At 51.1% G+C, this 24,843-nt stretch overlaps 11 protein-coding genes across 11 annotated transcripts; 7 read left to right on the top strand and 4 right to left on the bottom strand.

The window, feature by feature from the left end:
* Positions 1-225: 225 nt before the first annotated feature.
* N7458_011436 (uncharacterized protein) lies at positions 226-3,676 on the top strand (the record flags this gene model as incomplete). Its single annotated transcript, XM_056914818.1, has 5 exons — positions 226-849; positions 1,017-1,526; positions 1,585-2,478; positions 2,542-3,360; positions 3,428-3,676. The coding sequence occupies 5 exons, from the start codon at positions 226-228 to the stop codon at positions 3,674-3,676; spliced, it is 3,096 nt and encodes a 1,031-aa protein (XP_056759572.1).
* An 812-nt stretch (positions 3,677-4,488) lies between these two features.
* pre2 (proteasome core particle subunit beta 5) lies at positions 4,489-5,866 on the bottom strand (the record flags this gene model as incomplete). Its single annotated transcript, XM_056914817.1, has 6 exons — positions 4,489-4,824; positions 4,896-5,005; positions 5,080-5,128; positions 5,206-5,361; positions 5,431-5,538; positions 5,735-5,866. 6 exons carry the CDS (start codon positions 5,864-5,866, stop codon positions 4,489-4,491), a joined length of 891 nt encoding a protein of 296 aa, XP_056759571.1.
* A 435-nt stretch (positions 5,867-6,301) lies between these two features.
* Positions 6,302-7,240, bottom strand: N7458_011434 (Eisosome component PIL1/LSP1 family protein; the record flags this gene model as incomplete). The annotated part of the gene is made up of 2 exons (XM_056914816.1): positions 6,302-6,682; positions 6,743-7,240. 2 exons carry the CDS (start codon positions 7,238-7,240, stop codon positions 6,302-6,304), a joined length of 879 nt encoding a protein of 292 aa, XP_056759570.1.
* Positions 7,241-8,369: 1,129 nt separating this feature from the next.
* Positions 8,370-10,421, bottom strand: N7458_011433 (uncharacterized protein; the record flags this gene model as incomplete). The annotated part of the gene is made up of 4 exons (XM_056914815.1): positions 8,370-9,848; positions 9,911-9,961; positions 10,028-10,288; positions 10,386-10,421. 4 exons carry the CDS (start codon positions 10,419-10,421, stop codon positions 8,370-8,372), a joined length of 1,827 nt encoding a protein of 608 aa, XP_056759569.1.
* Positions 10,422-12,192: 1,771 nt separating this feature from the next.
* N7458_011432 (putative MFS transporter) lies at positions 12,193-14,102 on the top strand (the record flags this gene model as incomplete). Its single annotated transcript, XM_056914814.1, has 6 exons — positions 12,193-12,400; positions 12,482-12,515; positions 12,575-12,739; positions 12,824-13,295; positions 13,361-13,688; positions 13,792-14,102. The coding sequence occupies 6 exons, from the start codon at positions 12,193-12,195 to the stop codon at positions 14,100-14,102; spliced, it is 1,518 nt and encodes a 505-aa protein (XP_056759568.1).
* Positions 14,103-14,758: 656 nt separating this feature from the next.
* N7458_011431 (FUSC family protein) lies at positions 14,759-18,120 on the top strand (the record flags this gene model as incomplete). The annotated part of the gene is given in 8 exon segments (XM_056914813.1): positions 14,759-14,788; positions 14,849-15,200; positions 15,212-16,128; positions 16,188-16,587; positions 16,647-16,812; positions 16,830-17,707; positions 17,787-17,948; positions 18,014-18,120. The coding sequence occupies 8 exon segments, from the start codon at positions 14,759-14,761 to the stop codon at positions 18,118-18,120; spliced, it is 3,012 nt and encodes a 1,003-aa protein (XP_056759567.1).
* A 674-nt stretch (positions 18,121-18,794) lies between these two features.
* Positions 18,795-19,166, top strand: N7458_011430 (uncharacterized protein; the record flags this gene model as incomplete). The annotated part of the gene is made up of 2 exons (XM_056914812.1): positions 18,795-18,802; positions 18,983-19,166. The coding sequence occupies 2 exons, from the start codon at positions 18,795-18,797 to the stop codon at positions 19,164-19,166; spliced, it is 192 nt and encodes a 63-aa protein (XP_056759566.1).
* Positions 19,167-19,339: 173 nt separating this feature from the next.
* On the top strand, positions 19,340-20,386 carry thiA (thiamine thiazole synthase; the record flags this gene model as incomplete). Its single annotated transcript, XM_056914811.1, has 2 exons — positions 19,340-19,682; positions 19,740-20,386. 2 exons carry the CDS (start codon positions 19,340-19,342, stop codon positions 20,384-20,386), a joined length of 990 nt encoding a protein of 329 aa, XP_056759565.1.
* Positions 20,387-20,613: 227 nt separating this feature from the next.
* Positions 20,614-21,023, top strand: N7458_011428 (uncharacterized protein; the record flags this gene model as incomplete). Its single annotated transcript, XM_056914810.1, has 2 exons — positions 20,614-20,619; positions 20,778-21,023. The coding sequence occupies 2 exons, from the start codon at positions 20,614-20,616 to the stop codon at positions 21,021-21,023; spliced, it is 252 nt and encodes an 83-aa protein (XP_056759564.1).
* A 405-nt stretch (positions 21,024-21,428) lies between these two features.
* On the bottom strand, positions 21,429-22,892 carry N7458_011427 (inositol phosphosphingolipid phospholipase; the record flags this gene model as incomplete). The annotated part of the gene is made up of 1 exon (XM_056914809.1): positions 21,429-22,892. The coding sequence occupies one exon, from the start codon at positions 22,890-22,892 to the stop codon at positions 21,429-21,431; it is 1,464 nt and encodes a 487-aa protein (XP_056759563.1).
* Positions 22,893-23,100: 208 nt separating this feature from the next.
* N7458_011426 (WD40 repeat domain-containing protein) lies at positions 23,101-24,762 on the top strand (the record flags this gene model as incomplete). Its single annotated transcript, XM_056914808.1, has 3 exons — positions 23,101-23,623; positions 23,681-23,844; positions 23,905-24,762. 3 exons carry the CDS (start codon positions 23,101-23,103, stop codon positions 24,760-24,762), a joined length of 1,545 nt encoding a protein of 514 aa, XP_056759562.1.
* Positions 24,763-24,843: the final 81 nt, after the last annotated feature.

The raw sequence follows: 24,843 nt of genomic DNA, 5'->3' as shown, positions 1-24,843 counted from the left end.
TCTAATTTGTACGTGCTTACTCTTTCCCACCAATCATCCCTCGACTTCGTATCTTAGACCTGTATGCAGCCTCAGGAAGGAAAAGCGAAGCGTGAAGAGTCCAGATTGGACGGTCCCAAAATCTTTGCGCCTAAGCACCCGTGCTTGAAGTCCGATCTGTTCTCGACCTGAAAAGGACGTGCGGGAAAGCGACAAACAACCTCGCATCCCACCAACACGTAGGAAATGGCAACGGCTCCACCATCGCCACTGTTCACGAGTTTAACAGGCGTCTGGAGCCTGTTAGCTCTTCGGAGCGATGTTGACGATATCATTATCGAGTTACTTGGGCGCTTTGAACTGGAGAAGATCTACGCAGACTCTGACAAAGACAAGTATGCAGACTTGATTCTCGCATTACTCGCTCAGCTCGACGTGATCTTCTTCATCCAGCGGCTCACACTACCAGCCCCAGGACGATCACCAGTTGGATGGTCTCTTGGATTTCTTGTGAGTTGGGAGGTGACGGTGCGTGCTGTGGAATTTATACTCCAGATCGTACTAGAGGCTCGCGAGGTCCTGTGGGATACCGCTTTTCGAGACGAGTATCTGGCCCGCTTGTTACTATCGACAGTCCGAATTCTCTTGCTTCATCCCAAACCTCCAGCAAATACAAAAGCAAGAGACCGTCGAGACCGGTTTGTGCGCATCCAACGGTCCATGGAGCGAATTTGCGACAGTTATCCCGATACCAACTCGTCTCTGCTCTCCGTCTGTAGAGCAATCGCAGACACACTCTGCTCTGCACCCGAAACATTGACCTTACCACCTAGACTAAAACAGGAGCTTCCATGTTTGCCAGAGGATTTGGTAAGTACCCTCTTTCCAGTCAGGTCGCATACTTTGTCATGGAATAAAAGCATAAATTTAACTCGCCGCCCGAGCCGCTGTAGTCTCCGTTGCCCGACTGCCTTTCCTCGTCCTCCATTTCGACTATTATACCTCAAAGCGGGTCGTCTCAAACATGGATATCGCAGCTGTTAGCTCTTTATGACGTGTCACAGTTTGTTGTTGGGGCAAATGTCCAGTTCGTGGTCAATAGCCAGAAGTCGGGCGACTCGGAGCTAGAAGCTGCCTCAAAGAAAACTCGCGATGCAGTTCTATATGCAATCAACCACATTGGATCCCCCTCCTTCATTCCCTCGGGGAAACTGGTACCGGTTATCAGCGAGTCCTTTCGCATCATTCTACCCGATACCCCCAGCCTCATGCAGCATGGGTCCAACAGCAGTGACCATGATGGAAATATAATAGATGCATGGGACACGCTGCATGAAAAACTCAGTTACCGCCAGATGATTCATCGTATCAGCGATCGAGCCGTGATGCATAATGTGTACCAGATCACCAGGTATATTGAGCTTTTGGACGACCCCACTGACCAGTTGAAGTCAACCAGTCCACGGCTGTACACGGTGAACTGTCAACAGTGTCATTTGATCGGATATTCTCAGGTCAAGGATGTAGAACATATCAGATCTCTTACAGTATGTAGATCCCATACCCCTCGGCATTTGCGTAGCAGAATTGATAACATTTCTCCAGGATGATACTGGAAAAGCGCAGGAGATCATCCTTCCGCCAGACTCGTCGTGCAAACTCTGTGGCTCTAAAGCCACTATGCTACGTGAGCTACCACTTGCACGATACACTTGGGAGAGTCTCAAGTCAATCATTCCTAACGTGGAGGCAATCAATGTGGAACGGCATCTCCCCACCCAGTTTTTGTTATCACCACCCAAAGCCGACCAGCTACGACGGGGCTCAGAAGGGACACAAGGAAGTTTATCGCCTCCAGCACTGTTCAGCCTCCCACAGAGACGGTTCAATGGTACTCGTGCTGATTATTTTGAGAATGTTCCGCCCCCTGGTAGCCGAAGCATGAGCGACACCCCTCCCCCGAGGACACCAAGGCCCATTACTGGAGAGCATCCCTTTTCCGCAGACGATGTGGGAGAGCAATTCTCTAGGACAACATCAATTGAACAATTTGGCAAAACCGTCACTTTCACAAGCCAAAGCTTGTCATCGAGTAGTGGCACTCGAACACTCTCGCCCCCTGATCGTTCAGAGAAATCTTCAAAATGGAAATCACGATTCAACAGGTCTAGAAAGGATACGAAAGACCCTACGGATACGAGTTCCCTATCATCAGCTACCCTCGAGGCACAAAAGCCAGAGGAGATTGATTTGAGACCTTTAGTTAGTCGGGCGAAGGATTCCACAAAGGGAAAATCCTCTCAGAACATCAACGTTTCTCTTTCGCAGAACTCCACCCACACGCTCTTTTGGACGCATTCAACCATTCAGCTCTGGGATATCAGCACAGATCCTGCCAGCTTCAAACATTTAGTCTCTACAGAAGGGTTCTGCGTCCTAGCAGCTGTCACGGCGAAGTACATGGCGTACGTGATTGGCGATCGAGATCAAAGGTTGACGGTAAGCGGGATTACCTTTTCCAAACATGAGATGTTTTGTTTTACTGATAGTTCATGCGGGTAGCTGCGGATTAAAAACCTTACTCAGATGACATCCACTGTCGCTGAGTATCGAATGAGGCCTACGCCGTGGTGCAGGTGTATGGCAATATCCCCAACAGGAGGGACCGTTGCGGTGGGATTCGAGAACGCAACCGTCGGCCTGTATAGCTGTTTCGATTCGCAGTCTGCCCGACCATATCGACTTCATGTTCGTCACCACCAGGATTGCAAAGACTGTCCTCCCGTCGACACGGTATCATTTTCGAATGACGGGCTTGTCCTTGTCGTTAGTACCAGGAGCACAAAGAGCGGAACCATTCAAGTGTACTTATCGCGGTTCCCATTCTCGGATTTTGAAGAGCTTGTACCATGCCGATATCGCGTTCCCCTTCATGAGTCAGAAGACAATGGGGTGTCATCCGTACATTTCCAGCCAGGGAAAGACGGTAGAGAAGACCTTGTCTGTATCACAACATGGACACAATCCGGCGTTCCGGTGCTCATCCATCCCAACGGAGGCCATAAGACCGAGATCCGATCGCAAAGCTCGTCTTCTAACCGGCAAAGCAAATTGGGTGATCGCATCCAGGCATCGGCTTTTGCGCCGTCCGGACGAGAGCTGGCGGTGGTCAACGACCAAGGCTACGTGTACCGAATATCTGACCTGAGCTCGGTTCCTATGGATATCCGAAGAGTTGCAACGTCCAAAGCGTTTCCAATAAAGTCCGATTCTTTTGCATTGGCATTCGTGCCACTGCTAGATGAAGAGACCATTGTTCTCTCCTGGTCTGATTCATCAAAAGCCATGGGTTACGTGAAAAAGATACCAATAGTCCCTACGGTATGTACCGTCCAGTTTTCACTCATCTGATATCGAGTCTATACTAACTCCTCATCTATCATTCCAGGGAGAGATCTACAATTCTCCAAAGTCGAACTTTTCGACATCCGTTATCGACGTCCATGTTAATCCTCGCCCTACCCAGTCGGAACTTCCAGAACGCGAATACAAGGAACCTGAAAAACCTCGCATCTTCCAAAAGCCTGCTGTAGAGCTCGAGGCCTCGGAGATTGTGATGGATTCTAATAAGCTGGTGGATTCTAATAAGCGAGCTTCGAGGATGGGGTTATTAGGGTCACTGTACGGCAAGAAATGAGTACTTGACAATCCAGGATTTTGCGAAGAAGTCCGTTCAAGTTCCCTTCACACTCTTCACTTAATCCATCCTTCCTTTCTGCAAACAAAATACATAGCCGGTCTCCTGCTCTCTGTCCTGGTGTTTCAAGCGATTCCTTGTGGCGTTTAAAGAAGATGCTTCGTGACACTCTCTTAGCACACAACCTTCAGCCTGGCGGACTCAGCGTACTTCCGACCCACCAGATAATTAACATGTCTAATTAATAGAAAACTATCTAATGGTCAGAAATTATTGCCCTCCAGTTGAGTGTTTTTTTGGGCCACTAGACTGCCTGTATGCGAGCCTTCAGACTCGGAGCTTACCAGCACCTAATATGTTAGCCGTAACCGTTTTCTCGAAAGGCCTTAAATTTTGCTTTTACTCTTGAGCAATCCAATGATCCTCTGTTGTAATTACTGTATATGTCAATGAAGGTCTTGGACTAGGATGGGGGTGATCATATGACACTTCACTGGATTCTAGATGTCGCGATGGTGAACAGAAGCGGATACAGGTAGAATCTCCTGATTAAGGCACATAGAACTTGATGTCCGTCAGATTGTATGAACGACCTGTTTCTTCATGCTTCGTATCATATTGACAAGAGCGGATATTCTAGCTCGACGGCCTCGACTTCGCTCTTTATCGCTAACCTGTGTCATAGACATAAGGTTTTCTAGGACATGCCAGATCTGATCTACGAACATCAAGCAAAACAAAACTCTTTATGAAGAAGCCCATGTTAATCCCTAGCATCAAGATCAATACCTAATACAATTCAACCATTCCCTCTACAACTCCGACGTAACATTCGAGAACTCGCCACTCTCCAGCTTCGTCTTCCAGAAAATAGGGTTCATATCATCGAAGCCGTGGTGCACCCAGCCCTCCTCCTTGACGTGGTAGAGATTAATGAAACCACCAGAGTATGCGTCACGGTGCATGGCAGCCAGAATGGCACGTCGGCCGAGGGCCAGCGCTTCCTGCTCGGTCAGGTCGTACCGGTAGTTGGCGTCCAACACACCGTAGGCGAATGTCTGACCGGAGCCGACACAGAACAGGTTTCCGGGGAGGCGGGTGCCGTCTGAGTCGATGTAGTACAGGGCGGGACCTTCTTGGGGAGTTACCTGCAAAGCATCAATGTTAGTTTGGATCATGCTTCGAAATTGAAGATGAATGATGAGGTGGGGGTACGCACTCCTGCAAGCATAGTTCCCATGCTAAGGCCGTAGCCCTTGTATGAGTAGGTCAGGTTGGCGAGGATCTTGGAGGCTGCTGCAACCGTAATTCGGCGCTTGTGTCGGATCTCTGAGGAATTATCTCATCAGCAAATCATTCCACCCTCCGCGTCATAAACACCACAACTTTGGTCTCTAACTCACCATGCAGAGTGCACTGCTGACTCAAATACCGCAACCAATATTGGCAATCCTACCGATCCGTCTGGTCAGTACAAAAACACTCCATCAAACCCTTGGTCTTCTCTCCCCCCAATAGACAAAACTCACAGCAGCACCACCAGCCATTGTTCCCAGAAGACCCGGGGTAGGGTCATTCGTGGGCTTATCCTCGCCACGGCTCAATCGCGATACGGGGATAACCTTCTTCACTGTCTGACTAGCAATCCAGTTTCCGGCCGTTGCTCGGGAATCGGTACACACAATCTGTTTCCACAGAGAATTTCGTTAGCACATGGCGGTGAAAGACTGGCAGATCTCTCGAGGGGAGCGTACGATGCCGCCTTGGAACCGGAAGGCCAGGGTTGTTGTTCCGTGAGCGAGCTTGATCGGGCAGCTGGGGTTGGAGTGGTCATCGGTCATGGCACGGAGGAAAGCAGAGGGCTAGAAGGATCAAATCAAATGGTTAGCAAGACTTGTTTCTTTGATTGTGGATAGACGCGTGCTGCTGGTAGCTCCGTTCGCCGCATAGCTATGATAACGAGCTTCAAGGTCGGGGAGAGACCTGGGCAAGCAACCCAGTCCCGTGACAGCCAGCTCCAAGTTGATGGATAGCTTCGTTGGTATTGGAGTAACTCACATTGGCGACGGGGGGAAGAGCGAACTTCAGGGAGAGCGGAGGGAGGCTCTCCGTGAGGTCCTGTTGCTCTTGCTCGGAGTAGGACTCATTCTGATGGGATGGGCGCGAGTATTGCGCGACCAGCTTGTCCATGATGTGCTTATTAGAGGAAGAAAAAGGGAGTTAAAAGTAAGATGATCGGGGTTAGAAGGAGGTGGTGAAAGGACAAGAGGAAGCACGGGTTTGATGATGGATGTAGCTCCGCTGGAGCTTGGGAGTTTCCGCGTCACCTCTGAAGCCTGGTGTGAGTGATCACGTGATCGAGGTACGGGGGGGATGAGGAAGAAACACGGAAGATTAAGTTGATGAACTTAGCAAACTGCTCTGCAACGTATATCGTTTCCAAATTTTAAACCGCATGTGTCTTGGTCAATTTTCCTAGTCATAACTTTGCTTGGATACCAGCGAGACAAAAATGAACAACTCATCGCCCATTCCTTCAAAAATTAAGGAGTTCATACAGGAAATGAAACAATCAATATACCCAGAATACCAAAACCCCTCGTCCTCCTTCAGCCTGACGACTGTCTAAGCAACGGGCTCTTCCAGCTGCTTCGAAGACGATGGGACCGCATTGCCAACTGCGACGCCGCTAGGGCCAGTGCCCACGCTCTCCACCTCCTGCTCAGGTTCGTTCACATTAACGTGAGTGGGAACTTCCACAGCAGCGCTCGAGATGGATTCCAAGGTTGGCTCCCAGGCACGGAGATCCGCATCGGCGTCCTCAAGAACCTGGCGGGCGTCATACTCGTGGTCGTATGCATGGCGCGTATCGCCGGGGACCACAGGGCTATCGTCAATGAAGTTCAGCAGGCGACGGGCATGGCGAGCAAGAATGATCTGCTTCTCCGCGCGCTCAATGACCGCGGCAGTGTGGATATCAAAGGCCTCCTTGAGCTTTGTGCGGGTCTGCCAATCGATCCACGTTAGCGAGATTGGCCCGGTCAAACTCGAGTAATTTCAAAATACCGTGTTGGACAGCTGCGCCTCGGCAACCAAATTCTGAGCTTCAGCACGCACAAGCTCATGCTCCAGTGTTGTCAGACGTGTGCTCGTGGGGTCCTTGTACTTGAGCTTCGCAATCTCATCGGTCACCTTCTGGCGCTGGTCACGCGACGGCTGCACGGAAGCCTCCATGTTGCGAATATGCTTCAGAACACCGCGGTAGTCCTCCAGGTTCTGCGCAAAGATATCTTCCTGCTCCCCAATCTCGGACAGCATCACGCCCAGCTTGTCGGAGATGTCGGAGACGGCATCATCCTCGGTCGACTCGCCCCAATCCGAGAGGGCGGCGGCGATGGCAGTGCGCTCCCGACCGGCATTCTCGTGTGCGCCGATGGCCGAGTTCTCGCTCTTGATGAGTCGGCTTAGCTTGCGGCTTAGCTCGGGCTGCTGCATGCCTCGGAACGTGGATATGGTGAAGCGGTGGCGGCCGCCGGTGGGCTCTCTGCGAGAGCGGATCGACATGTTGCGGTTCCTAGTGATGTACGTCAGCGCGCTGATAATCGGGAGGGTGGGCAAGTCTGTCCGCTTCGCACATCGTAGCTTGTAGATTATAATGTTGGTATAGAATGGTCTGATATGTTCTGCGGTGTGTGTGGAATATGCAGCCTGTGCAAGAGGTATCGACCAGAAGTCCAACAAGCTGAGCGACACGAGTTATATTACACTCTGGGGCCCAGCCAAGCTGCGGGATGGTGCCTTCCTTTAGATGACGATGCGCCCAACCCTAAATCTCGTCGTTGCTCTGCTGCGGGAAGTGCAGTCCCGGTGGCTGGGTGACGTCATGACGGGGAGGGGCGGATGCTGAATTCATGTACCATTCCGATTGCAGTCGAGTGCGTGAACTACGATGATTCAAGGGATTTGACTGGCCGAATAAGTGTTCTTGAGGAGTCATGGAGCTTGGTCGAAGCTTGATGTTCATGTGTGGTTCATTGGATCTCTGCCCGGATTGTCGGTTCCCCACAGTTTGCCATACTGGACGTTTATCAGACGAGGAAGGTAATCTGGAGACTTGAGGGGACCGAAAGGCCAGAGTAGTTTCTTTCTTGCGTAATTGCTCAGTTGAGAGAGTTGGAGAGACTTCTACTTTAGCTCGGAATTGATATGTATGCGCCTCAGGCTCTTTCCCAAAGAGGAAATCAATCCATCTTAGCTGATAGTCCAGGTATACATCTCCACATGACCATTGCAATGGTTAGTTTGAATAAAAGAAGAATATTTCACTACTACTGGGCTGAAACTTCGACAGGAAAGAAATTATACGTTGCCGAAAAGTATTATCTATGAAGAAACCCAGTGCACAACCCTCATGCTAATTGTAGATATCCCCGAGGTTGAAGATCATCAGCTAGATCATAGATTTCTCTGTCTTCTCTGTCTGTTTATTGTACACCACCAAGGAGAAATCCGGATGCAAAAGCAACCGTTCATCAGTTCAAATCCAAGACCACCCTACCCAACACACCGACAAACACCCAGAAGCAGACCATAGCCCGCAACGTGCTAAGCAAAAGAAGAACAGAAAAGGAAACGCAAAATAGAACCGTAGCAAGCGCCTCCGTACATTATATCTTAAGCTTTCGTTTCAAGTCTAAGACATCTCGTCCGCATCAGGATTGTGCGAGTGCTCGTTGTCCGAAGCATGGAAGGCATCGCCGAACGCAGAGTTGTCCAGGTCGGGCAAGTCCAGCCCATCGTTTTGCTCGGTGTATGCCGCTAGAGCATCGCCGGCACTGTCAATATTGGTGAAATCGTCAAAGTTGGCGCTTTCAAGATTGCTTTCGCCAGCACCAGCTGCCGCATTGCCATCTTTGTTCTCATCATTGACCATCACCCAGTCGCCCGTTTCACCGGCGGTACCGGCCCCTCCAAGCTGGTTGCCCATGTCCATGTCTACATCCCCGGAGATCTCGGCACCGGGTTGTGCAGGGACTCCTTCGTTACCGCCCACAGCGGAGCCACCGAACTGGTTCAGAAGATGAGAATCAGCCTGGTCAATCACCATATCATTGGTAAATGACTCGGGATCTTCCTTCTGCTCAGGTTCAATCTTTTCAAGAAGACCGCCCTTCTCGACACATGAAACCTTGGGCTCGGGAACGATCTGTTTCTTCCAGGCAGTTTCAACGTCACGAACCACATCGTCCACCTTATACTTGGCCTTCTCTTCCAAGTAGTCCAACTGTGGGGTTTCACCTTCCTCGTTAGGAACGGTGATCCGGCCCTCCAGTCGCCAGACTTCAGTTCCGGTCGCTGCAGGATCGGCGGCGGCGTCACGAAGACGCGACTCGGCATCCTTGAACAGCGAGCTGCGGTTGAAGCGCTCCATCCGTCGGGCGTGTTGCTTCTTGAGCTTCTCGATCTCAGCCGTCATGTCAGCAACCTTCTTCGCGACGCGATCGGCAAACTCCTCTGCCTTGGCAGGTTCAAGCTTAGTAGCATCAGGGGCCTGGTTCTCTTGGCCTTCACCGCCTGCTGGTGCATCAAAGAATCCCGCTGTCAATGACTCCAACTCTCCCTTGCGGCCGAGACCGAGAGAGACCGGTGTAAGTTGTGAAATGGCATAATGAGATGCAAAGATCTCCTCCATCCATTCATGATGCTGCACATACCGCATCTTGCTAACCTCACGAGGGGTCAAGAGGTCCATCACGTCACCGCTGGAGACATCCTCATCCTCGAGGGCAAAGTCAGCAGCTGCCGCTGCCATCGCTGTTGACTGAGCACGGTGTGCGCGCTGTGCCTTACCCTGGGTCGGTGCAGGAGGCACTGCGCCTGGGTGACCTTGGGCTGGGTAAAACCCAGGTCTCCCTGGCTGCGCATTCGCATAGGCGGCGGCCTGCGGTTGAGCGAAGCCCTGAGGAGGCATCTGGGGTGGGAAGCTGATTGTAGGCCAATTGTTGCGGTCGTGAAGGAGAAATTCCTTGCGAGCGAGTTGACCCTGGCTCTGCAAGAAGCGTCGCTGGCCCATCATGTTCTGTACTTGCGGCGTAACAGGGATGCGAGTCGCGGGGATGTGATCTTGCTGAGGTGCACGAGAATAGTGAACAATCCACAATGACGGATCGGGCTGGGGGCATTCGGGATTTTAGAGGAAACAATGCGATAGCGCTTGCGGCAGTGGCTGGCCACGTTCTCGTTGGGAGGGTGATAGCCGCTGCGGTGGAGGAACATCTCAACGGTCTATTGAATCATGAATTAGTTTTCCGTATCTTATCCGCTATGTTGGCGCGCGCTGGGATATCATACATATCCTCGGGCTTCAAAGGTGAAAGCCTGCTCCGCATCAGCCCAGACGTAACCGTCGCTCGCGAAGTTGTTGCCCAGGTGCGCAAGCGGTTGCCATGTCATCATCACTGTGCCATCCTGCGGACCATCCAAGAAAGTCCAATGCATAGGTTGTGTCTGGCAGACCCGGGGCGCGCTCAGCAGGTATTCCACGGCCGTCTCGGTCGGCATCATATGCATGTTGGGATAGCGATTCCGCGAGACAAGATGCATGTGCGGAATCTGTAAGTGAGGCGAAAAGGTCAGCTCTTAGATTCAAGTCATTTCATCTGACCCAGGAACCGTGTCAAGCGTGTTTGATCGGGTTGGGGTTACCTACCAAAGTTGCCGGGATACGGGATGCTGGGTCATCCATCTTGGCGACGCCCGTTTTCGGGTACCCAACTTAATCAATTGAATCGCGAGATAAGCTCGAAAGTTTGTGGGGGGTTGTTAGAGATGTCACGGATGGCAGTAATGTAGCTCGCGCGGATTCGATGAGGACTGATGGAGCTCCTGGCAACGCGACGCGGAGGATTTTTGATGCGGTGCGGGAGACGAAACGCACCAACTACGCATAACACCTGAGGCACCAATATCACGTACGGGGACCAGCTGGGTCATGACAAGGCGCCAAGGCCATGAAAGCTTCCACTCCACATTGCCGATTCACTTCTGTTGATGACAAAGGAACAAGAAAGTTAACTAGGTTAACTAGTTGGTTGATTCGAAAACTGTATACGTATACGGTGGCCGATGTCGGGCAGGTCGGCTGGCTCAATCCGTGTCGTCCGGACGAGTCTGATACCAAGCTGGAGATGATGCCTTCAAGGAGTCGAGATCATAGAAATGGATGCGTGCAGGTCAAGACTCGGCGAAAAGGTCAGACGAGCACTGATTGAGTCTATATATCCAAGTATTCAAGTCGTCCGATTGTGCTATTAACTGCCAAATATGAATTTTTTGCCATTGAAATATGATGTACAATCCCTGGCGCCATACATGCGATTGAAATGTAGGTCAGATGGAAGAAGTACCATCGGCGATTCATACAGATCTTCTCATACCATTATTTAGGAGAGATCGATTCTACATTTCACCATTATTTATTCGGCCCAAGTTCTGAGTGCCGAGTGCCAAGCCTTGCCGGGCCTCAATGCGGATGGGTCCCTTTATAAAGTTTAGTCGGGCAGCGTATGTCCATATAACTACTGAAGATGGCATAACATCCGCAAGAAGTGGAAACATTAGCGCATAGAGAAGTTTAACCTTCGAGAATAATAATATACACCTTAGGAGGGGAAATGAGCCAACGCCAGGAGCAATGAACGGGATACTCATTGGCAGGCCCGTGAAAGAAAGGGCAGTGCAGGGTTCCGCTAAGAACAATTGCGCAAACGATCGTCGACTTAATGTACCTCGCAAGTTGTACTACTGTAAATCCTCCATTTCCATCGAGTGTTGTTCCCATCCTCCCTCTGTCAATCTCGGTCTAATATGGATCAACGGTGTTGATTTAATGACCAGGCCTTTAATCCGGTGCCTGAGCCTCGATCTCCAAATCCCGATCCCATCTTCCGATCACTCGTTCTCACTTAGGGCCACTTTTTGCGGAGTGACGTGAGATGAAGGCTACTATACTTTCGTATCCAACTGGCTGATTACTATTCTTCCCCCTCCTCGGCGATGTTCCGCTTGTCGTAGCCGGGGATGCCGATCACCGACTTAGTTGGGGTAGGCCGCGTGCACCGCTGCCCACGAGAGCCGGCGCCGGGGATGAATGCGGGTAAACTTTGGGGGCAACTCCACTCAAGCTTTTGTAGACTCCTAGTCCCGTTATCCTGTTCTCCGCACAAATCCACTTGATTGGATTTTCCCCGGTCGATGCCTCTCCTCATATCGGCCGGTGGGCGCTGGTGGCGCCAATCGTTGCGCTAAAGAGACACCATACAGTATCACACAAGTACATCCTGTAGGTGACCAGTCGAGTATCCCCATTGCGACCGTAACCCCCAGGCCCCCCACAGATGGTCTCGTTTCCCCACAGACTATAAGTCCTGGCTTTTCCCCCGAAGACTCGGTTCAAGTTCAAGGCTTGCCTTCGTTCTCTGTCTTCTCCCATTCCTCTGGCCTTTATATCTGCCACCATGGGTTTCTTTGGCAAGAAGGACACGTCAGATGACGATATTCAACAAGCAACATCTGATCAAGATGTCGAAAAGACCATGTCGGCTCATCAGGAGAGCCAGGAGACCCAGCCTCCCGCTGCGGTCGCGGTAACTCTTGACCCGGAATTGGAGCGGCGTGTGCTGAGGAAGCTGGATTATCGTGTGCCCACGTTGATGGCATTTTTCTGTATGATCATAATTGCTTTGTCATGACTCAGTGTGACAAAAAAACAAGAAGGTTGCATGCTAACGAGGTTTGTGCGACTAGACCTTCTTGCTTTTCTCGACCGAAGTAACATTGGGTTTGTCTAATCTACCACTGCAAAAGAGGTTGAGCGGAAATACTGATTGATGAATATAGTAATGCCAAGATTGCCGGCATGTCAGAAGACCTCGAGCTGACGGGCAATCGGTACCCGTGGCTACTCACGATTTTCTACATTTCGTATACGTTGTTTGAGTTCCAGGCGATGATGTGGAAGATTGTCAAGCCACACCAATGGGCCGCGTTTGTTGTATTCGCCTGGTATGCTTATCCCCCACATGGATGATGATCCTTCCAGAAGTGGAAACGGAAATTTCTACAGATCCGACTGACATCGCATGGCAGGGGCTTGGTGGCAGCATGCCAAGCGGCCGCGAAGAACTGGCAGACCATGATGGCCCTGCGGTTCCTGATGGGTGCTTTTGAAGCTGGATTTGGACCTGGTGTCCCCTATTTGCTGTCCTTCTTCTACCGCCGCAACGAGCTAGGTCTCCGCTGCGGTCTCTTCCTGTCGGCTGCTCCGCTGGCTAATACCTTTGCGGGCGCTTTGGCCTTCGGTATCACCTCCGGCCATGCAGCATTGGCAAATTGGCGACTCCTCTTCCTCGTCGAGGGTGTCCCTGTCTGCGCTTCCGCACTTTTGGCCTGGTTTTTTGTTCCGGACAGACCTTCTACGGCGAGGTTCTTGACCGAGGAAGAGAAGGAAGTTGCCCGAGCGCGGTCTCTACAGCAGGCTGGTGACCCAGAGCGGGATGGCAAGGTTCAATGGAAGGAGTTGCTTGAGATGCTCTTGGACGCAAAGGCTTGGTTCACAGCGGTAAGTAATGCATCTAACAGGAACCTTGGAATGATAGGCTTATTTTTATCTTTCCAAATCTGTAGTTGATGTATTTCAGCTGCAATGTTAGCTTCTCCTCTCTTCCCGTCTTCTTGCCGACTATCCTCAAGGAGATGGGCTTCACAGCTATCAATGCGCAAGGCCTCACTGCACCCCCATTCTTTGCCTCCTTCCTCTGCACTATTGGGACCACCTGGCTAGCGGATCGGCTCCAGCAGCGTGGGTTGATGGTCGCAGTACTATCGGCGATTGGCGGTGTGGGTTATGTTCTGTGTGCCACCTGCACGTCCGTGGGCCCACGATACTTTGGCGTGTTTCTAGCCGCCTGTGGAGTCTTCCCTTCGATCGCCAATATCCTGCCATGGGTTCTGAGTGAGTTGAATCCCTATTTTTTTTTTTTTGCCTCGCCGCTGCCCCTGCAATAGATAATTGCCCAATCACAAATTCGATTTGCTAATCCTGATCTGCGCACCAGATAACCAAGGCTCCGATACCCGCCGTGGTGGAGGCATCATCCTGCTAAACTTCATCGGACAGTGCGGTCCCTTCCTGGGAACCAATATTTTTCCCGACAACGAAGCCCCACGATTTATCAAGGGTATGTCAATCTGTGCGGCATTTATGTTTTTCACCACCCTGCTTTCCTTGGCTCTTCGGTACTTGTTGGTCTGGGAAAACCGCCAGCTCGATAAGAAATATGGAGAGCAGATCGCAGCCGACCCAGGTAAAGGTGACGCGGTTGTGGGAGAGGACAATTATGGCGCCAGCTTTAGATATGTGCTCTAAGATGATTACAAAAATGATGGAGAAGGTTCGCTGTTCTACTGTACATAGTTGACTTGCTTCCCAACCCCATCCTTGTGGCTATGAGCTGGGCTCCACACATGTGCAGGTCCACTCTGTGATGACTCGTAATGATGTCAGGACCTTTATGATTTGATGTTTTTTTGGAAATGGTAAACAAGGGGAAAATGGATACAAATCGGCACATATTATTGCATTAATATAAGTGTTGGCTCACCTGGAGATCTACAGTAGTATATCAGTCAAGGGTCACATGAATCTGGCCGCAGATTTTGACTACGATAGTGTCGTTGAGCAATAGTATGCACATAAGCTGCCGATCGCACTTTCGAAAAACCCCAAGGGCCATGACCAATTGCATAATTGACCTTTGCATCGCTTACGATAACATACAACTCCGATTTTATTCTCCCGAAGCCCAATAGACAGGGCGCTCGACTAAGCATGGTAAGATATCGCAGCTAACCCGTTTCCGGACTAGTGCAGCGCAGTCACGCCGCTAACGAAAGGCGGTGGCAATAAGAGGGGCAGAAATGCCGCGGAGGTGGAGATCAAAGCGGATCTCTTGACCGGGAACATCGCAGCCTGTTTCGATAAAGACCTCACCGAAGTTGGATGGTGGTGATTTTCATCCTGTTATGGCGTCCAGGGGTCTCTCTCCCTTTGGGGTAAGCAAGTCCCACAACTGGCACCGAGTCTGACTGATCGTTTCTCGTTGTTGTTGGTAGTCGCGACAGACCACGCCGATATCGAGTCCGTCTCACCCGCAAGACCTCGATATGCGCCCCGACGCTCACGATCAACGGGAGGAACTTGAACCATTCCTCATAAGCCACGAAGATGTCGCGGAAGAACGACTCACAACAAGACTTGTCCAGCAAATTTCACGAATATGGCGCAAGGCGCAAGTCTTGATCGCCTCGGAGCAGGCAGTTGGCATCTTCAAATGCAGCCTTGCTTATTTACTTGCATCTTTGGCAGTTTTCATCCCATTTATCGGGAGTTTGTTGGGTAACCAATATGGAAAACATTTGGTCGCGACTATCACGATCTACTTCCACCCAGCCAGATCGCAGGGTAGTATGTACAAGGCACTGATATGCGCCTTCGTCGCTTTTCTTTTGCGACGTTCCTCTCCTTATCGAGTATGTGGGTGACCATCACTATTGAAAGAAAGCATGACTTGATTGAGTTGGGTCATGCTGTGGTGTTGATTGTCTTCGTTATGGGTGGATTTGGATTTATTGGATGGATTAAACAGAGATTGCAAGACCCGCTTGTCAATGTTGCGTGTTCCTTGGCTTCTCTAGCCTCCATTCTGGTCATCACGAAAGAAGGCGCTGTCCAGACAGGTGACCTCTCCATCACAAAAATATCTCAGATCCTCAGGATGCTTCTTTTGGGTATTGGTGTTTCGACGGCTGTGTCCTTGTTGATACTGCCTGTTTCTGCGCGGAAGAAATTCCGTGGAGATCTCTCTACTTTAACGGGCACAGTCACGGGGATGCTAATGATTATTACCGAGAGTTTCCTCCGCGGTACAGACCGTGAACTCCAAACGGCCGAGTTTGCGAAGCTGTCCGCACATCATGACAAAGTTTTTGGCCGGTTGAAGACGATGCTTGGTGAGACCAAACTCGAGCACTACGTGTCTGGAACGAAGCGAGAGCACGCGCTTGAGAAACGCCTTGTGTGTTTCATGCAAGATATCACGCATGGCCTAGGAGGTCTACGCAGTGCAGTTGCTTTGCAGTCGAAATTACTTGCACCGACTAAATATACAACAAGAACGCCACAGTCCTCGGCCAGGATAACGGAATTCTCCAATCTTGCCATTCCCACCCCCTCAGGGCTAGTTGGCGAGTCTCACCCTATCTCATCGGCAGGTAGACAACACTTTGATGATCAATCTCCCGGCCTGATATCCGAAGTGGGACAACAGTCCTCTTCAGTTTACTCTCCTGCTGACATTTTCGAGAAACTAACATCTGGACTTGAAGTGTCTATCGTATGTATAAGCAGAATCCATGAGTGATACCGTAACTCTTGCTAACCCATACTTGATAGCTTTCACTTGCTCATACACTGAGAGAGTTATTTGCTGAAATTTCCTTTGGACCTGCACCCGACTATCGACTTTCAATCAACGATGGTGTGACCACACGCATCAACGAAGCTGTGAATCAATACCGAGAAGCCAGACATGCTGCCTTTTCTTCGCTGCGTCGTGATTGGGAGACGATATCTCCCGCTCAGGTGGACAAGGCCAGCCTTGAGGAAATCTTCGCCAATTGCGAGTATTTCTCCGTCTCTTTGCTTGAGCTGAGTGAGCAGCTAAGAGAGTTGATTTTGAACTTAGAGGAGCTGCAGGCTGAGGTTGATGAAAGACCAGACGGAAGGTCCTGGGAGTGGCTGCGTCCTTCATGGTGGCCGGCTCGTCAAGAACGAGTGATAGATCCAGCCGAAGGTAAGTGGTTTTATCTCGCCAGTGTACGACGATCGTGTCGCTGATCTGCTTGTTGCTAGTGTCAGCCTTAAGAAATGACCATGCTGCAGCCAATGCGCGAAGCTCATTGCGAATGGCGAATACTAGCGACCATCCCGAGGTTATACATCGAGGATGGACACGGCACCAAAGGTCCAATAGCGATGCTGTGAGACTGTTCGATTTCTTGCGAAAAGATGAGATCAAGTTCGCTCTTAAAGTAGGCATCGGAGCAGCGCTTTATGCCTTGCCTTCTTTCATATCCGTGACAAGACCATTCTATCTCTCCTGGAGGGGGAATGGGGTCTTGTCTCATACATGTTGGTGTGCTCTATGACCATCGGTGCATCAAACACTACAGGATTTGCTCGTTTCCTCGGAACTTGTCTTGGGGGTCTTTGTTCGATCTGTGCTTGGTACCTCGCAGGAGGTGATGCTGTGAAGCTCGCATTGACAGGCTTTGCCATGGCCATCGGGCTATTCTACATCATTCTTGTCAAAGGACAAGGGCCCATGGGGCGATTCATTCTACTCACCTACAACCTCTCTGTTCTCTATGCTTTCGCTCACTCGCGAGTGGATATCGATGACCCGAACGACAAAGGCGAACACCTCGATATCACCTCGATTGTTCTCCGCCGGGTCATCTCTGTCATAACAGGCAATATTTGGGGCATCATTATCACTCGAGGAATCTGGCCCATTCGCGCACGAGCAAAACTGGACGAAACCCTGCAATCACTGTGGCTTCGACTGGCTCTGGTTTGGGAATCCGATCCACTGAACACGATATCCAAGGGAGACGCAAGTGGCCCTGTTCTGTATCTGAACCCCCGCGACAAAGCCGAGATCGAGCGTCTTCTCTCTCAACTTGAACCTATGCAGAACTCGGCACGCTCCGAGTTTGAACTGAGAGATCGATTCCCGGATGCTGCTTACAGTAATGTCATTCGCTGGACGAGAGGCATTGTGGACAACTTTCATTCCATGGACCTAGTCCTTTCTAATCTCGCTACGCCCTCTGAAGGACATATTTCACTTTTGAGACATACGACTACTGCCAGACAGAGGATGTCCGAGTGCATCGGTAATCTTCTCGCAAGTAGGTTTGGGAATCACACCCCCTTTGTATAGTGCAAACGTCGATTTCTCATTGCTAACAACCTCCATTTTTACTACAGATATAGCGTCAGCCGTGGATCTTGGACATACCTTCAACGATGCCGCTCCGAATGTAGAGCGGTCTCGAGACGAACTTTTGGCACAGATTTCTCGATATCGTCTGGATAAGAAGGCATCTCACACGACGAATGATGAAGACTATGTGTTACTCTACGCCTATAGTAAGTCCTTGACAAAGGCATTCCCCAGGCCTGCATGACTGGTCCAGGTTACTGACGCGCGATAGTCATTGTGAGTCGCCAATTGTCGAATGAGATTGTTCAAATCACGGCGGAATTGGGTCGCATTTTCCCGGCTTCGGATGGGGAGTTAGTTGGTGCTGTGCGAGTGTAATTTAAGCGATTCCTGCGATGTACCTCATTGAATTCCCAAGGACATATTTTGAATCTTTCTTCTGCGCAGATGCAATTATGTTTAATGGTAGAATCTCGGTTAAATAGAGCTAAGAAGTCACAGTACGACACACCCATTGACCGCCGCATTTCCGGAGTATCCGAGAAGCACCTGTATAGATAGGGCAGAACGAAGGTCGAGGAGTACACTGTACAGCTCGCTGAGACTGTGCTCCCGTGTTGTCTCACTCCCGATCAATTCTTACAGGTTATTTGCCGCGTGTATAAGAGAACGCTACGTGAGGTGGGTGGCCGAAGTCGGGGTGGACTCGATGGAGCACAGTATTCCGACGCTTATTCTCGGTCTTTAGCGAAGAGGTGAATCAGCATCATCACTCTTTCGTTGAACTTGGGGGCCTCTAGAAGAACTCAATTGACTTCTTCTTATGCAGCAATAAGCTAACCTAATGCCTTTTATGGTCTAAGCGTAGAGCTAGTATGGTAGTTTCCCACGGGTAACACATCAAACAACCATGGGAAGGAGAACGCGAAACATATCTAAAAGCCAAAACATGGAGACAAGCGAATCATGAACGTCATTATGCGATCAAGATCAACAATAGCCCCCCTCTCAGTTCACCGGTCGGAGAGAGTCGGGAGTGTGATGACACGCAAATGGTAATGTGCGTGAGAGGTGGGGTCGGTCGCATATAAGGTTGTCCTGCCCCTCACCTTGGGCTGCTTCTCTTTCTTTCTTTTTTTCATCAGCTTTTACAAGTTACAACTCTATTCAATCAAGGCTTTTAGCTACTACTGTAACTATGGACCCTCGAACTGCAGCATACAGAGCTAACATTGTCCAGATCCCAATCGGTCAAGTACATACAGCCCCTCCCATCCGATTGGGAAGCCATGGATACGCTTTGGCTGGGCACATTATCTTTCAGGGATCAAGGTATCTCAGGTAACCTCTGGGCGTGGACCGGTGTTCGTTCTCTACGTTGGTGGCATTATCTCTCCAGCCTGGGTAGCCAACTACTTGACTAGCTGAAGCCGAGACTGCCATCGACGTGGGTTCGTTCTGAGATTATACGGTCATAACTTGATATCTGGATAATACCAGCGAAAGGATCATGCCTCCCCCCTAATTCCTCCCAAGAGCAATGGAAAACTAACGAAAAGCTCTCAAGTCACTTTCCCGACTTGATCCCTAACCCACTATGTCTCCTCCCGCTGCCATCTACGAGCCTACTGTTGCCCCCACCGGCATCAAGGGTAAGGTGATCGTCCCCGAGACGGTCTCCACCACCTTGACCGGTCAGGGCCAGAGCAAGCTCCTGGAGCAGTTCGGCGGCAAGTGGAATGAGTTCAAGTTCGCCCCTATCCGCGAGAGCCAGGTCTCTCGTGCCATGACCCGGCGCTACTACCAGGATCTGGACAACTATGCCGAGAGCGATGTTGTCATCGTCGGTGCTGGTTCCTGTGGTCTCAGCACTGCCTACGTGCTGGCCAAGGCCCGTCCGGACCTGAAGATTGCCATTCTCGAGGCCTCCGTGTCTCCTGGTTAGTCCTTGGACACTACCATCCAGACAGCCAAAGAAAACTAACCCATCTCCACAGGTGGTGGTGCCTGGCTCGGTGGCCAGCTCTTCTCCGCCATGGTCCTGCGTCGCCCCGCAGACGCCTTCCTGAACGAGCTGGGCGTGCCCTTCGAGGAGGAGCCCAACAACCCCAACTTTGTGGTTGTCAAACACGCCGCCCTGTTCACCTCGACCCTGCTGTCGCGCGTGCTGTCCTTCCCCAACGTCAAGCTCTTCAACGCCACCTGCGTCGAGGACCTGATCACCCGTCCTGACGGCGACTCCGTCCGCATTGCCGGCGTCGTCGTCAACTGGACTCTGGTCACCCTGCACCACGACGACCACTCCTGCATGGACCCCAACACCATTAACGCCCCCATCATCATCAGTACCACCGGCCACGACGGCCCCTTCGGCGCTTTCTGCGCCAAGCGTCTCGTCTCCATGAACACCATCGAGAAGCTCGGTGGCATGCGTGGTCTCGACATGAACGCTGCTGAGGACGCCATCGTCAAGAACACCCGTGAGGTCACCAAGGGTCTTATCATTGGTGGTATGGAGCTGTCTGAGATTGACGGTTTCAACCGCATGGGCCCTACTTTCGGCGCTATGGTTATGAGTGGTGTTAAGGCTGCTGAGGAGGCGTTGGCCGTCTTTGATGAGCGCCAGCGCGAGTGTGCCGAGTAAATTCGGTTTACCTCGACCCTTTTGATGATGATGAACTCCCTGATGACCGGGGATATGAATACGGTCTAGCTGGCTCTTTTTTGCTATCGATATGAAAAAGCACAATACACTCTTTTTGTGCAGATGAGATATTTCTGATTTTGTGTAAATTGAATAAGAAGTAATCGTTCAATGTCTTGTGCGACCATCTCCATCGACCAATACAGTATTGTCTTCAGTTGCTTGAAATGACCGTGAGTGTACTAATATTTGATCAAGGAACTATGAGTCAAACCCCTTTAACAGTATGCACTCCCTCGTAAGGGCCACTTCTGGCGGCGACTAATCCATGCTCAGAGGCATGCTGGCGTCTAGTACGAGTTAAGATGAAAAGATTTCGCACTTCTTTTAGTATAGCAAGCTAGATGTCCACAAGTGGAGACATGCTGTCATCGTCTTTACCCTTCCTTATACGACCAATTACGCCAACAGATCTCCCGCTGATCCAAGTCTGCTTGCCGAACCATCTCCATGCGAAACTGTCGATTACCCTCTGCTGCCCTCTCAAAATTATCTGGCTCAGTCCCGCTTCCAGATCGATATCAAGATGTACCCTAACACGGGACAGGAGCCGTTCAGACTCGTTCCATTCCTGTGATTCCGCTATACATAGTAACCTCTCGCTCTTTATCGCTGAACACAACCGGACATACCGCTGAGGAGATATTGTTCCATACGGATGGAGTCGTGATGCCTACCAATGCAGCACGTAGATTGATCACGTCTGCATCCCAAGGATACCCTATCTGACGAAGGAGGTCCTGCTGTATTCCGAGACGAGGGGATTTCGGGCATGAGCATCCCAGCCAACCTTGTCAGGACTGCCCGATCGTCCCTATGGGCTCCAAAAATAGCCCGAGAATGTAATTTTGAATGATCTCTTGATTTTTGATCAATATATTATGTATTAATGTGACCCGTCTGTGCAGAACTGGGCCTTTTAAGTGATGTACAGTACAATATTGAAGGCGCGAGGAACACCAGTATAAAACATAGACAGAGGCTAGGAGCTTCCAGGACGGCCCTTCTCCGCAGCAAGAACCAGACTTCTCGCATTCCGTACCTCCCATTCAAACTCCTTCAGTGCACGAAGCTCACTCGAAACAAACAGTCCACCGATTAATCCATCCAGAATACCAGCCCCGAAGTTCAGGGTACTGACCAGATTCAAGATGAACCCGATATAAGTGCGGCTGCCGACCCACCATACGCCGACCATGCATCCGATAGAGACAAATACAGAGACAATAAAATGAGCGAGACGCCAGCGTCGCTGTGATCGCTCGCGGCGCAAATAGGTATGTATCATCTCAATGATGAGGTCGTATGTCTGCGGAGACAGAGCGGCATTTGGTGCCAACGAGGTAGAAGTTGTCTTCTCAAGGGGTGGTGAGGTGGGCGAAGGGACTGATTCGGTCTGGGTTGAGGCCAAGGGAGCTACTCCCGTCGGAGATCGAGTAATAACAGCCTCGACAGCAAAGTGGTCGCTCAAGGAACAGCGGAGTGTGGGATGGCGCTGGGTCATGCTGACCTGTGCAGACTCGACGGACCATCTTGGAGGAGGGAATTCCGGAGCATAGCCGCCATCGCCAACGAAGATATAATCGAGACGTTTGGCGCGAATGTCCGGGGCGTCCTTGTCTACAGGCAAATCGTCACCTTTGTCGAGCTGCTTCTGCATAGCTTTTGACCAGCGCCATGTATTAAAAGCACCATCGCAAGTAGCGCCATTCTCGATCAAATTGAATTCGGCGGATGGGATTGGTCGGTTTCGTGCCTTTTCGACGGCATCAATGGCTGCGCCGACGGACGAGTCGGGGTGCAGTTCGCGCCAGACGTCACGGACAGGGCTCTGGGCCGAGATCAACTTGTGGGCGAAAGAAGAGGGTAGCATATTGAAGTCTCCCAAACCAATAACTAGATGTCCACGCTCAGCAGCGCCGCGCATAAGCTTGGAGATCTCCCAAGCTTGAGCGGTGCGGTGGCATAGATAGGAGTCGTTCGGCTCACGCTCATACGGTGCATGCAGGTGTGTACAAAAGACCTCGGCGACATCAGCCACCCCAGGTCCGAATCGGACTCTAGCACAGGCAACTCCTTTTCCCACGAACCAGTCACCCCGGAAGAAAGCCGTTGGTCGTCCATTCAACGGGTAACCGTACATGCTGCTCTCCTCGATGGGCCATTTCGACAGAATGGCCAGTCCTGCGCCGAAAATTCCTCCGAAATAGAATTTGCCGTATGGTAGTATATGCCGCGTTTGGTCGCGAATGCTCTCGTAGTCCTGCTGTGTCCAACACTCCTGGAGGCCCACTATTTCTGGCGGCGGGTTGGCCAGAGCCAGCTGCCGCCCAATCTCGGAGAGACGTTCATGGCGATACTTGGAGATGAATTTCAGACCCCAGCAATTAAGGGTCAAAATTCGAATGTGAGTCGGAGGCTCACTTGGAGAGAGAGAAGAGGCCATTTGAGCCACGCACTGCAAAGCTGCAATTCAATCGGCAAGCAGCGGTTGAGGGAAGCTGTCGATTGTCGATCGGTGATGTAACTGAGTGGCAGTCACGTTCACCGCCTTCGGACACGCGCTTTGGTTTTCTTTTCGCGCAGCTGCGATCGAACTCCAAGCGGCGCGTTTGTCTTGCGATTACTCGTTGCGTCTCTGCCTCGATCTTCTCATGGATAGTGCGCGTCCCCGAACACGTCGGCGAGAGTCACGCGATGAGACCCCCGTGAAGTCGTCATCAGACGAATTGGCCGCGGGCCCTGGAGTCGACGAAACAAAGCTCCGGCGAGGTAGCTGGACGAAGCAGAAGAGTTTCACACCGAAACGGCCGAAACACCATGAGAGGCAATACAGAGAGTCGGAGAGCTCGGATGAGCTCGCTGTCGATGCTGATGAGTACTGGCGCGGCTCGCGCAACCGCCGCAGTCCTTCGCCTATTAACCGTCACGCCGATTCGAGCAGCAATGACCAGTCTCATGGCGGGTCTGATGAGGACAGGATGAGCAATGGTGACGAGGCCCTCGCACCTGCACGAGAGGATATGTCTGATCGGTCGTCCACGCCTGTGCCCTCAGTCGAGGCACCTCTCAAGCCGGTGCAGCTCAATTACAAAGAGAAATTTGTGCTCCGGGGCCACCTGCGCGGCGTGGCTGCTGTGCAGTTCTCGCCAGATTGCTCGATGATTGCAAGTGGAGGTATGTACCTGGCTCTTTGACTCTACGAAATGCAGGACTAACGATGACCTTTTCAAGGTGCCGATGCTGCTGTCAAGGTCTGGGACACGTTGACTGGCCGATTGATTTATACCTTTGAGGGCCACCTTGCTGGCATTTCCACACTTGCTTGGAGCCCTGACGGACAGTGGATTGCCTCTGGTTCTGATGACAAGACCATTCGGTTCTGGAATGTCAATACGGTGAGGAAAAACCCCTTGATTATCTGCCTTTCTTCACGACTAACAGTACTTCTGTCACAGGGTCGAGCGCACACAAAAATCTTCGAAGGCCACCACAACTACGTCTACCAAATAGCGTTCGCACCCAAGGGTAATATCCTCGTCAGCGGCTCCTATGATGAGGCCGTTTTCGTTTGGGATGTACGACGAGCGCGTGTTATACGCTCCCTTCCCGCCCACTCCGATCCTGTTGCTGGCATCGATGTCGTACACGACGGCACCCTTATTGTCTCGTGTGCTTTGGATGGACTTGTCCGTGTCTGGGATACCCACAGCGGTCAATGCTTGAAAACACTCGTGCACGAAGACAACCCGCCTGCGACTTGTGTCAAGTTCTCTCCGAACGGAAAATACATTCTAGCGTGGACCCTAGATGGTTGTGTTCGCATGTGGAACTACGTCGAAAGTCGTGTTATCAAAACCTTTCAGGGCCATGTCAACAAAAAGTATAGTTTGTCGGGCTGTTTTGGTTACTATGGCTCACCTGAAGTCAAGTATAATCCACCCTTGGCTTTTGCCGTGAGTGGTAGCGAGGACGGCGCAATCCTCTGTTGGGATATTGTCAGCAAGAATATCCTTCAACGAATTGAGGGCCACACAGACGTTGTTTCAAGCGTCCATACGGGTAAGCTGAATGGAAAGCGCATGATCGTGAGCTGTGGCCTGGACAAGACCGTGCGCGTATGGGAGGAAACTCCGGAGAACCAGGACCGAAATGGCTCCGATGCGTCTCCAATTCAAGTTGGTACCGAAATTACCATTCAGAATGGTGCCGCTATCAACGGCGATGACGACGGTGACAACGAAATGACTGACGATCCTCCCGAGCCATCTACTGAGACGACTCCAGCGCTTACGGAGGACGTGACGATGACATGATACTCGGTGTTATGCTCTTTTATTTCACGATTCTTGCATTTGCATGGGCGGTTTATCTTTTTTTTTCTTTCTGGGACTGGG

Source organism: Penicillium daleae, assembly GCF_028827525.1.
Source record: "Penicillium daleae strain IBT 16125 chromosome Unknown utg000009l_segment0_segment0, whole genome shotgun sequence".
Lineage (NCBI taxonomy): Eukaryota > Fungi > Ascomycota > Eurotiomycetes > Eurotiales > Aspergillaceae > Penicillium > Penicillium daleae.
Note: the sequence above shows the minus strand (reverse complement) of the source record. Positions and strands in the feature narration are given on the sequence as shown.